Source organism: Aquarana catesbeiana, linkage group LG01 (genome assembly GCF_042186555.1).
Source record: "Aquarana catesbeiana isolate 2022-GZ linkage group LG01, ASM4218655v1, whole genome shotgun sequence".
NCBI classification, from domain to species: Eukaryota; Metazoa; Chordata; class Amphibia; order Anura; family Ranidae; genus Aquarana; species Aquarana catesbeiana.
Genome location: NC_133324.1, coordinates 553096822 through 553109715, shown reverse-complemented (window position 1 = coordinate 553109715; position 12894 = coordinate 553096822). Strand labels below are relative to the sequence as shown.

Below are 12894 nucleotides of genomic sequence, written 5' to 3'. Positions count from 1 at the left end.
TGACGTGGCAGAGCCCTGGAAGGATCCTGACAATATTGTCAGAATCCACTTGGCTACCTTATTGACAGCTGGCTCCACCTCTGAGCTGGAGCAAGCAGGGCCTGCCCCCTCTCCTGCCTGAGGCTACAGTGATTGCAGGAGAGACAGAGCGGAGAGTCTTGATTTGACAGTCACTGCTCTCTGCTCTGAGCTGACTAAGAACTGAGTGCTCAGCGGTCATGTTAATAATAATAATAATAATAATAATGTTAATAATAGCATGCAATGCCAAGCTGCAGTTTCCAAAGCGAGCAAAGTCCTTTCTTGTATTAAGAGAGGTATGGACTCCAGAGAGAGAGATATCATTTTGCCCCTGTTCAAATCATTAGTAAGACCTCATCTGGAATATGCAGTTCAGTTTTGGGCACCAGTTCTCAAAAAGGATATCGGGGAACTGGAGAGAGTGCAGAGAAGGGCAACCAAACTGATAAGAGGCATGGAGGAGCTCAGCTATGAGGAAAGATTAGAGGAACTGAATTTGTTCACTCTTGAGAAGAGGAGAATAAGGGGGGATATGATCAACATGTTCAAATATATAAGGGGTCCATATAGTGAACTTGGTGTTGAGTTATTTACTTTACGGTCAACAGAGAGGACAAGGGGGCACTCTTTACGACTGGAGGAAAAGAGATTTCATCTCCAAATACGGAAAGGTTTCTTCACAGTAAGAGCTGTGAAAATGTGGAATAGACTCCCGCCAGAGGTGGTTCTGGCCAGCTCAGTAGATTGCTTTAAGAAAGGCCTGGATACTTTCCTAAATGTACATAATATAACTGGGTACTGACATTTATAGATAAAGTTGATCCAGGGAAAATCCGATTGCCTCTCTGGGATCAGGAAGGACTTTTTCCCCCTGCTGTAGCAAATTGGAGCATGCTCTGCTGGGGTTTTTTGCCTTCCTCTGGATCAACTGTGGGTATAGTATTGGGTATATTGGATTGTCCGATTTTTATTTTTTTTTTTTTATATGGTTGAACTGGATGGACTTGTGTCTTTTTTCAACCTGACTAACTATGTAACTATGTAACTATACTTCTCTATTAAGATTCACTCAAGCCTAATTTGAATCTGTTAGTTATGACTTATTATTGCAAGAAAACAGTATATGATCCATATGATCATAAGAAAGCAACAATCTAAAGCATTTCATTCAGCCATAAAAGTGTTAAATAGGGAATGTCCTGAGACTTTATCACATGAAGAAAAAAGTGAGTTTATTTGTATAGTGTTGTGTGGGTTGCACTCTTCTGTACAGTATATACCCAGTCATTTCTCCTGTATCTAATTTGCCATACAACTGTTTCCATTCCCTGTTGCCTAAGCAGGCATACTTTTGCTAGCATAAAATAATAGGTAGGTACAACGTATTATTTAGCGCTATTTACTGCCATCATTTATGAATTCGTGAATTTAGTCAGTGACTAGAAATGTTGGTGCCATTTTTAGCACTTTCTGTATTTTGGTTGAATGATAATGTCACAAACTTTGTTAAATAATGGTTTTATAAAAGTTAAGGTAAATTCTCTTTTTGGGCAATCATAATTGGTTTCAAAGTTTAAAGAAATGCTCTTCTTGTCCTTTTTTTCTAAGTGCAAATGTGGTGTTTGTCTTACCAGTGTCTAGGGAAGAAAAAATACACTAGAGTTAGGTCAGTATACTGCCCAGTATTATAGGGGTTCTAAGGGTTTCTTATATCCCTGAAGGAAGAAAATGTAGATCTACTCTAAGAGATGGGTTCAGGTCAGTCAGTATGCCTCTAATTGTAGGTAGGCATCTAAGGGGCCCAGTAATTCCTGATACGTCAGGTCTACTGCAGTCTAGTCTTAAAGCTGAGAAGGCTTTCAGCCAATGCCAACTGTGTTATTTGATTGCTGACCCAGGGTTGTCTAAAAAATTCACAATGGGTTTAGAATGTTTCTGTAAGGAACCAAGGTCAATACGCATTTAGCTTTTTGAAGACTTACAACTTGTCCCTAGAATTTTTGGCCAAGGTGTTGAACTTTTGGCATTGATTAATTTCATTGTTCAGAATAATAATCTATTCTGGCCGTTGAAATTAATTAACACTCAAGTGCTAAAGTAGACGCGTTTAGGTGCGTCAAGCATTTTTTCTGTCAAAGCTCTGCTGCTCCTGGATGCACTGGCTGTGGGTTTTTTGTGCCTCTAAACTCCTCTAAACACCTATGTCTGCATGGACATGTAGGGACTAATTTACTAAAAGCGGAGAGTGCAAAATCTGGGGCAGTTGTGTATGGTAGCCCATCAGCTTCTAACTTCTAACTTCACAAAAAATAACAAAAAAAAAAACTGGAAGCTGGTTTCTATACAGAGCTGTACCAGATTTTGCACTCTCCACTTTTAGTAAATCAATACCATATAAGCAGGAGGGAAAAAAAACATGCCAAACGACCCCAGGAGCTGCATAAAAAACATCCAGTGTGCATGAGGCCCTGATGACAAAGGGTACGGCTTTTTTAACCACTTGTCGACCACCTCATAGCAGATTTACTGCTACAGGGCAGTGCAGAATCACAGATATATATACGGGATTCTGCACTTCTGGGTTTTGGGAACAAGTGCGCATCTCCGGCGGCTCGCCCCCGCTGTGATTTTACACAGCGGGAGCTGATCAGCAGGTCCCATGGACCCAATGTCCACCGGCACCCGCTGATCGTTTGGTACACTGACAGAATGCCAGTCTATGTAAACAAGGCAGATTGTCGTTCTGTCAGTACAGAAGACATGGATCAGTGTTTCTGTAAAGCAGAAACACTGATCCATGTCTCCCACTAGTAAAGGTACCTCCCCCACGACACTGAAACATTAGCTAGGCACACGGTTAACCCTTTGATCAACCCTGATGTTAACCCCTTCCCTGCCAGTGTCATTAGTACAGTGACAGTGTATAACCTTAGTACTGATCACTGTAATGATGTCACTTTTTCTTTAAAAAAAGTGTCAAAAGTATCAGTTAGGTGCAGATATGTCTGCTGCAATATCGCAGTCCTGCTATAAGTCGCTGATTGCCGTCATTCCTAGGAAAAAAATTTAAAAGACGCTATGTGCAAACCAAGCAATATACACTTATTGGGATTTTTTTACCAAAAATATGTAAAGCAGAAAGTAAAATATATTGTTTTTTTTTTTTTAATTGTCGGTCGTTCTTTGTTTATAGCGCAAAAAATAAAAACCTCAGAGGTAAACAAATACCACCAAAAGAAAGCTCTATTTGTGGGAAAAAGGACATATATTTTATTTGGGTACAGCGTTGAAAGACTGCGCAATTGTAAGTTATAATAATGCAGTGCCGTATCGCAAAAAATGGCCTGGTCAGGAAGGGGGGTAAACCTTCCGGAGGTGAAGTGGCTAAACATGATACTCATTCTGTATATTGTTATGGGTTAGGGATTTATTCCTGCAGATTACACCGAGGTCCTGGTGACACAAGAACTGGAAGTGAAAGAAAATCTTCCCAATAGGTGTATAGGTGGCTTTAATATATCTTCATCCAAGAACTGACATGAGGACAGGAATTAGGAGAATAATAGCTATTTTTTCTTTGTAGAGTGGGGTCTTAGAGCTTACAGCCGCTAACAGTTATCACCAGGATAAAACACCACACAAATTGCACACATCTAGAAAAAATCAAAAACTACTCATAGTCTGGACATTTGTCAGCAGTCATTTTTTTAAATAAATATTCTCGATTGTGTTAAGAATAAAGGATAATTACAAAGTCATCACTTAAAATAATAAATAGAACCTGCTACCTGATAAGCACAGCTTGTTTTATATAGATTTTTGTTTTTATAAACAGTGCCATCTAGTGGTCACTTTACTCAAAGTATATTTTGATAATATATGGTTTGTCATTGTCAGATAGTGTTCAGGGATATGACTATCATGGGCTAGTATTATTATTTCTTTTTTTTTTTTCTACTTAATTTAAATTGTGTGTAATGTGTTAATCTTAAACTACTATCCAAACTGCTCTGTAAAAACTACAGAGAATCTCCAGCACTAGATTATGTAGCAATCCAGGAGTTATATAATGTAACAATTTTTGCTAATTCTATCATTGTTCAAATTAATAATACCAATTAATCCAAAAAATCACAGGTGTTGACCTGGAATAGGTATGCAATTGAGAGTTCTGACCTCACTCTAACCATCTAATCTGTATAGATAGTGATTTAGAAAGTATAGAAGCCAGAGACAGACCATTCTTAAGCTTTCTATACACTGATCGATTTGGGGACTAGCAGAACTTTGATCAGTGCGTGGGCTCCTCTTCTCGAAAATGTGGAAAATTTTCCATCGATTGGCTGTAGCCACTGATCAGTGTATCCTGTGTATTGAATTCTTTTTATTCATTTTGAAAATGATCAGTATATCTTGTAAGCGGCGGGTTTCCCGAAGGTGTTGATTCCTCCATCCATCTTGTTTTTGTGAATGGAAGAACCCGTTTTGTTTTTTTATTCCGTCTGCTGAATGGCCAGTTTTAGAAAGAGATCAGCCATGTAATCCCCCATACTTCTCTTATGCCGCGTACACACAAGCAAACTTTTCAGCATCAAAGGTCCGACAGTCTTTCCGACGGACTTTCGACGGAGTTACGGCGGATTTTCGAATGACCGGACTTGCCCACACACGAACGGACTGAAGTCCGTTCGAAAGTCCGTTGGTTTGAATGTGATGATGTACGAAGGCACTAGAATAAGAAAGTTCATAGCCAGTAGCCAATAGCTGCCCTTGCGTCCTTTTTTTGTCGGTTGGACTAGCATACAGACGAACAGATTTTTCCCCTGGAATCAAGTCCGTCTGAAAGATTTGAAACATGTTCCAAATCTAAAGTCCGTCTGATTTTCGACAGATTTGCTGTGCAAATCACATGCGAAAATACAAGGTTGAGGGATCATCCACAGCATTCAGAATTTATAAAGAATGCAATAAGAAATGTAAGGGTGCAATTAGGATGGCTAAGATAGAACATGAAAGACACATAGCGGAGGAGAGCAAAAAAAATCCCAAGAAATTCTTTAAGTATGTCAACAGTAAAAAAGGGAGGACAGACCATATTGGCCCCATAAAGAATGAGGAAGGACATCTGGTTACAAAGGATGGGGAGATGGCAGAGGTATTGAATTTATTCTTCTCCTCAGTCTTCACGAGTGAATCGGGGGGCTTCAGTAACCAAAACTGCAAGTGTTTATCCTCATGACACAACACAGGAAGCACCTACATGGTTAACAGAGGACGGAATTAAAATTAGACTTGAGAAACTTAACATTAATAAATCACCGGGACCAGATGGCTTGCATCCGAGGGTACTTAGGGAACTCAGTCAGGTGATTGCCAGACCGTTGTTCCTAATTTTTACAGACAGTCTATTGACTGGAATGGTACCAGCTGATTGGAGAAAAGCCAATGTAGCACCAATATTTAAAAAGGGCCCAAAAAGCATCCCTGGGAATTACAGACCAGTTAGCCTAACATCAATAGTATGTAAACTCTTGGAGGGGATGATAAGGGACTATATACAAGATTTTAGTAATAAGAATGATATCATTAGCAGTAATCAGCATGGATTCATGAAGAATCGTTCTTGCCAAACCAATCTTTTAACCTTCTATGAGGAGGTGAGTTGCCATCTAGATAAAGGAAGGCCCGTAGACGTGGTGTATCTGGATTTTGCAAAAGCATTTGACACAGTTCCCCATAAACGTTTACTGTACAAAATAAGGTGCGTTGGCATGGACCATAGGGTGAGTACATGGATTGAAAACTGGCTACAAGGGCGTGTTCAGAGGGTGGTGATAAATGGGGAGTACTCAGAATGGTCAGGGGTGGGTAGTGGGGTTCCCCAGGGTTCTGTGCTGGGACCAATCCTATTTAATTTGTTCATAAACGACCTGGAGGATGGGATAAACAGTTCCATCTCTGTATTTGCAGACGATACTAAGCTAAGCAGGGCAATAACTTCTCCGCAGGATGTGGAAATCTTGCAAAAAGACCTGAACAAATTAATGGGGTGGGCGACTACATGGCAAATGAGGTTCAATGCAGAAAAATGTAAAATAATGCATTTGGGTGGCAAAAATATGAATGCAATCTATACACTGGGGGGAGAACCTCTGGGGGAATCTAGGATGGAAAAGGACTTGGGGGTCCTAGTGGATGATAGGCTCAGCAATGGCATGCAATGCCAAGCTGCTGCTAATAAAGCAAACAGAATATTGGCATGCATTAAAAGGGGGATCAACTGCAGAGATAAAACGATAATTCTCCCGCTCTACAAGACTCTGGTCCGGCCGCACCTGGAGTATGCTGTCCAGTTCTGGGCACCAGTCCTCAGGAGGGACGTACTGGAAATGGAGCGAGTACAAAGAAGGGCAACAAAGCTAATAAAGGGTCTGGAGGATCTTAGTTATGAGGAAAGGTTGCGAGCACTGAACTTATTCTCTCTGGAGAAGAGACGCTTGAGAGGGGATATGATTTCAATTTACAAATACTGTACTGGTGACCCCACAATAGGGATAAAACTTTTTCGCAGAAGAGAGTTTAATAAGACTCGTGGCCACTCATTACAATTAGAAGAAAAGAAGTTTAACCTTAAACTACGTAGAGGGTTCTTTACTGTAAGAGCGGCAAGGATGTGGAATTCCCTTCCACAGGCGGTGGTCTCAGCGGGGAGCATTGATAGCTCCAAGAAACTATTAGATAATCACCTGAATGACCGCAATATACAGGGATATGTAATGTAATACTGACACATAATCACACACATAGGTTGGACTTGATGGACTTGTGTCTTTTTTCAACCTCACCTACTATGTAACTATGTAACTATATGTCTGTGCAATGCGAATTCAGCCATACAGTTTGTATGGGTGAAATCGCATTCGCCCCAAAATGCTGCAGGACCCTTGTTTTGGTCCGCACTGGATTCCAGGGTTCACATTGCATTCTGTAAACCGCTTTGGGGGTGTCATTGGCTTACTGTTGACACTCACAGCAGTTTGCAGAGAGCAGTGTGACCTACCTGCGAGTCAGATGCGATGCGGGAACTCGCACAGGAGTCATGCTGGTTTCCGAATCGCACCAGTGTCATCCTAGCCTGCCTCAGGAAGATTAGTTGTTGTGGATTTGGGGACATTATGGGGTTGATTTACTAAAGGCATAAAGACTGTGCATTTTGCAAAGTGCAGTTGCTCCAGAGCTTAGTAAATTAGGTAAAGCTGAACTTTGCAAAGAATACCTAATCACGTGTAAGGAAAATAAAAAAAAACATTTTTTGCTTGCACGTGATTGGATGATAGACGTCAGCAAAGCTTCTGCTCATTTACTAAGATCTAGAGCAACTGCTCTTGCAGTGTGCAACTGCACTTTGCAAAGTGCACAGTCTATCTGCCTTTAGTAAATCAACCCCAATGAATTGCTGGACCTTTATTGAGCATCAGAATTTTAGGATTGCTATGTTTGCACACTAAACGGTTTTTGTATATATCAGTACACCTTACTGATTGATGCACTTTAATGATTTAATAATTTATGTCACTTCATAGTTTCAGATTTATTAGTTGTATTTGTGTATTCATTTAATTCACTTTGTACTTGAGCGCTGCATGTTGTTTTGATATTGTTTGTGTTAGGTTGGTGTGTTACCTTTTTGTGCAAGCTGCTGTTTCCTCAGAGCATTCACTTTTTTTTTTACATTTGATAACTGTATAAAGCCTAACTCTGGATTGCAAAGACAAAGTACCTTAAAATTGTTCTAAACTGCATTGAATATGCAGGACGAAACAGAAAATTTCTAAATACTGTTGTGCAAAAACTCAGCTGTCATTTATGGGTCACAGTATATTGGCCTGTAGATGTCACTATTTACCAGTGTTACATGTAGAATACTTTCTATGCTCTGTACAAGTTAGTTCCTGTTCCTGTTTTGACATACTTAGAAGCCTGCAAGTTTATTATGGATGCTTGATTTTGTTAATAAAATGTTCTATATCTACTCTGCCTTCCAGACTGCTAATAATAATATTTTTATGCAGTGTCCTCATCTGATCAGCATCACTGTAATCTTATTTCACAAGATCTCTATTACATTTGTTAACCAGGAAAGACCCCACTGTGCCCAAATCTGATGTTACTATGACATGATTTTTGCTGAATTTTAAATTGAGCTCCGCTAACTGCCATCCACCTGGTTAATAAGAGTGATCGTGAATGCAGTATTTTTGGAAGAAGAATAGCAGAGAGCAGGACTTTTAGCCATGAAGTCAGGGAAGTCATGAAGTCAGGTAAAGTCATGCCCTAGTAATAAAGTATTAACGTGAATCTAAGTCATAGTGAGTCACAGAAATTAAAGTGAATCCAAGTCATAGTGAGTCACAGAAAAAGCATGTTTGCTAATAAAGGTAATAGAGGGCATATTTTGGTGTCTGCTCTTAGGCAGGACTTTAAAAATGTAAAATGGAATAGGGGTTCACTTTAACTGAACATTTGCAAGAGTACATGAATTACCATAGAATGGAAAGTATGTAACTGAAAGGGTTCAGTAAATGCAGTGAAAGCACTAAACTAAATATTAGCAACTGCCCCAATAATAAAAAAATAAAAAACATGTTTCTACACTTGTTAGATAATGTATGCAGAAAGTATCTATGATTATGCCACATTATGAACTGAATGGAACAGCCATGTAGTCATAGATTTAAAGTGTAACCCCAGCTTTGTTGAGAAAACTGTAAAACCACTGTAGGGGAACTATATACATGGGAAAGCATTTTAGCAAGCATTTCTACAGATTTCTGCCTTTCTCTGTTTTTTAAAAAAAATGATGTTTGTTTTTTCAAACTGATTTATTTGGGACCAGCCTTCACCTTAGCAAAGTCAGTGTTGCATTGAGAAAAGCTACAGTGTTTGCATACCTTTAGAAGAGGAAAAGCCTTAGGGCCCCTTCACACTTATGTGATGTATTATTGCAATGCTTGGTGATGTGCATTACATGTGTTAGTGTCTTGGGGTACCATTTATTTTTAATAGCAACCCACAGCACTAAGACTGTACTGCAGCACCCAGTAACATACTACTGTGTATTTTGTTGAGCTGCTTTGTAAAAAAAAAAAAAGCATAGGTTCATTGGTTAATGTAATACATAATATAGGTATGACATAACAAACTTATAAACTTTAGAACTGGTCAGCCCATAGATGGCCTAGTCCTATGTTTACGTGCTACAGTTCTGTATTTCATCCCCTGCATTTGTCCCTACAATAAAGATGGTATATAAGGAGGTGTATGCTCTGTTGTGCTGCTCATTATTCACTGTTAGCCACCATGACTAATACCCTATCTCTCAGTATCCCAACTAGAGATGGGGAAAGTGACGATATATAAAGACACCATGCAAGCCACCATACCAAAAACCTGCTTCCCCGTATCCCAACTGAAGATTGGATAAGTGACATGATAGGGTGCCCTAGCATGTACACACAGGATTCTTACACAAGTGAATTTTAAATATCCAGATTAATAAAAATGAACTACATAATGAAGACTTTTCAAGTGAACAAGCTCTAAATGCAAAGACAACTATACAGAAAACACTGGATCACTGCATAGACATTTATAGAGTAGTGTAAGCAATGATGCAAGTGTACAGGATAAAGTGTACAATCCCTTAATAGTTTGCTCACAGTTTAGTGATGAAGAGACAGAGCAGTTAAACTTTCTTAGTTTATTGTTGTTACTTACATTCATTGGACCACCAACTATATGCTACCAAATCACTAACCTGATCATTAGTTATGATAACTGGGTAACATGAAGGTGCGGAAAGAAGTGATAAAAAAAAGTCCAGGACATAGCCTGCAGAGATTTTCAGGTATGTTAAAATAAATTCTGTTTTTGTGTAAAGATCATCTTTTCCATAGAGAAGGAAATTTCTTTTTCAGCTTACAAACAATAAAGATATCACCACTGAAGCAATGATAAGGAAAAGATGATGCAAGTGTGCAGTGAGAAGTGCAAACTCTGGGGGAGCACTGATCTATTCTTTGAATGAACCATGGTTCTATTTCTATACGGTCAGTTTGTGCCTCAGCATGGCACATATAATGATAATTATTTTACTGCATAAATAATTACTTTATTGATCAATACGTACATTAAAACAATATCTGTTTTGCATTAGAATCCTAAAGCTGCTTGTACTTACAAGTAGTAGTTGGAGGAGTTATATAAATACAAACTATACATTACACTGAGAGTTGATAATAACTGCACAAGCCTTTCGGAATAACAGGCAAACCAACAACAGGGTAAGAAGAATAGGTGTATGGAAATAAACATGATCCATCGCTTGACTGTAGAGGGCAAGATAATATGCGTGTAAATAATAATGACTAATACACTACCATACAATTACATTTTTTTGAGTTTTACAGTGTGGACAACCAACAAGGTTCACCAAGAAAGAAACATTGGGTCAAACTTTTTACTACATATAAATCATAACCCACTGCTGTTCTATAATGCCCAAGCTGTAGGTGGTTAAAGCATGTTACTAAGCAGAACTCACAAAGTTATCAGTCTAGGTTACGTGCAGACTTACAATTAAAACGAATATGCAGTACCAAAAAGCACTTTGTAATAGATAAAAACTTGAAATTGTATTAAAAAAGGACACAGATACAATGAAATAATCATTTCATTTAATTCTCTCTTGAGATAACCCATGGCTGCAAGAGTGTAGTAAATCCAAGTATACAGCCAAGCTTACACAAGGAGATTAAGTAAACATATTAAACACTGATGGATCAATGTCTTTCGAGGAGTTCTGGGTTCTATACATGGAAATAAAGCAGCTAAAGGACTGAACAGTACAATGGTGAAGCAGGTCATTGTTACAGCTGGCTCTGAGAGCATCCCTCACTGTGCTATAAGTGCTAGAAAGTAATTTGGAGGTGGGAGAAGCATCCTGTTGCAAAGTGGAAGACATCAACTTTAACAGACAAGAAGAGTTGGGCAGTTTAAAGATGTTTATTTTAGAAACATTAAGACAGCCTACCCTAATACAGAGCTCCAATAGGTAGGTAAACTTGGCAAAGTATCATCCAATGAAAAGAAACAAAAATCAGGAGGGAAATTTGAAATAATGAAATCAGCAATTCGACTTCATTATCATTCGAATAGATGCATTTTCTCTAACAAAGAAATGGACACGTTTATTTGCATACAAGCAATAGATTTTATAAGATGAATAATATAAACACTAAAGGTAGTCCTGTAAATTGCCAGATTGCTTAAATAAACTTTGCAGTGTAATAAAAACTTTTTCTGCATTACTCCCATGCCACGACAGATGCTTTATGACAATGGGATTAGCTAGCTGCTAACTATAATAGTAGTAGTAATAATAATAATCATGAATACCTTGGCACTAAGATGAGGAAGAGACATGAACAAAACAAAGTAAAGTAACAGAAAGTAAGTGATCATTGGATTATTAGAAAACTGCAATAAAATGTATTATCTAGCACAGCTCAAGCAGCTATTTTGCTCAGAACTAAATATGCTGGAAGATGGGAATGTTGTCTTTAGGTGAAAAAAGTTGCCTGCACTGAAGTGTACAACAAAGCACTGCACTCTCAGGAAACACATCTATAGAGAGTTCACATCACATGCACAATGATAACGGAGCCCACATACATCTCATACACTGAAAAAGATCACTTGGAGCACTCATGTTCCATCAACAAAGCACCAGTCCTCCTCCCATACTGAGGATCCCATGATAATAACAATAATGCAAGATACAAATCTCCCAGGGTGACAAACACATTCACATGCTACTTTGTTTCCTCTCTACAGGGACATGTGGGACAGTAGCAGTAAGTTGTAACCTTCTCCCAGTATGGGATAAAAAAAAAAAAGTTACAGCACTGACATCTAGATCCCTGTGTCCAGGGTAGGAAAAGCATTAGTAGAGCATGTGGAGCATACATGGCTTATCTAGAGCCCCCTCACCTCCATCCCCCTGCACTTTATTTGTTAGCTCCCATTCATCTTTCGTGCAAGGAGCATAGAAATAAAGCAGCGAGGTATATGCAGTGAACATTACAATGGATTTGCACTTACTTTTCCCTTGCCTGGCTATCAGAGGGGACAGTGGATCCTTTCCCTTTGGCATACATGCTTGTTTCAGACTTTTCCTACTCAACACCTGTCAAAGGAAGCAGCCAGCAATGCTCTCTCTATCTCCATAGCTACCCCTTCAGTTTTTTACATCCCTGAAGCATTGGCCACAAATCACGCACATTTTCTAATGGGGGATCTTGAAACAGCCAGAGCCTTTTTTTTTTTTTTTTTTTTTTTTTTTTTTTTTTGTTCAGCTGTTCCAGGAATGGTTCATCCCTCCCACCCTGATGACATTGTGTGTGTGTGTGTGTGTGTGTGTTTTTTTTTTTTTTTTTTACTCTTAAAAGAGCAATGCCAATGCAGCATGCATAAGGCAAGAAGAAGGTTTATATTTAGATTTATTTAAGTAATTGAGTAAACGTTTTATTTCTAAAACAGTAAAAATGTGTGTGTGTATATATATATATATATATATATATATATATTCATAATGCATATTAATACATATATTTTTTAAATTAGTATCCATAATAATAATTTTTTTTTTTAAGTTTGTTTCCTTTTCTTATATTAAATGTTTACTTTGATTCATTTTGGATTTGTGTTTTTTTTTTATAATTATGCTCAATGTTTACACCAAATTAATTCAGACATCATTATAAAAATAAACAAATAAAGCATATTAAGTTGTTATTAGATTGTACACAGCAG

At 38.4% G+C, this 12894-nt stretch overlaps 1 protein-coding gene across 3 annotated transcripts in view; it reads right to left on the bottom strand.

Moving 5' to 3' along the window:
• Window positions 1-12625, bottom strand: part of SSBP4 (single stranded DNA binding protein 4) — a 735140-nt gene extending 722515 nt beyond the window's left edge. Inside the window, exon 1 of one of the 3 annotated variants that reach the window (XM_073595915.1) lies at window positions 12184-12625. In XM_073595915.1, coding sequence (XP_073452016.1) covers window positions 12184-12239 — 56 coding nt within the window. In that variant the 5' untranslated portion in view covers window positions 12240-12625. The remainder of the gene's footprint in view (window positions 1-12183) is intronic. The other 2 variants (XM_073595931.1, XM_073595924.1) reach the window with 2 other exon arrangements.
• Between the last annotated feature and the right edge of the window lie 269 nt (window positions 12626-12894).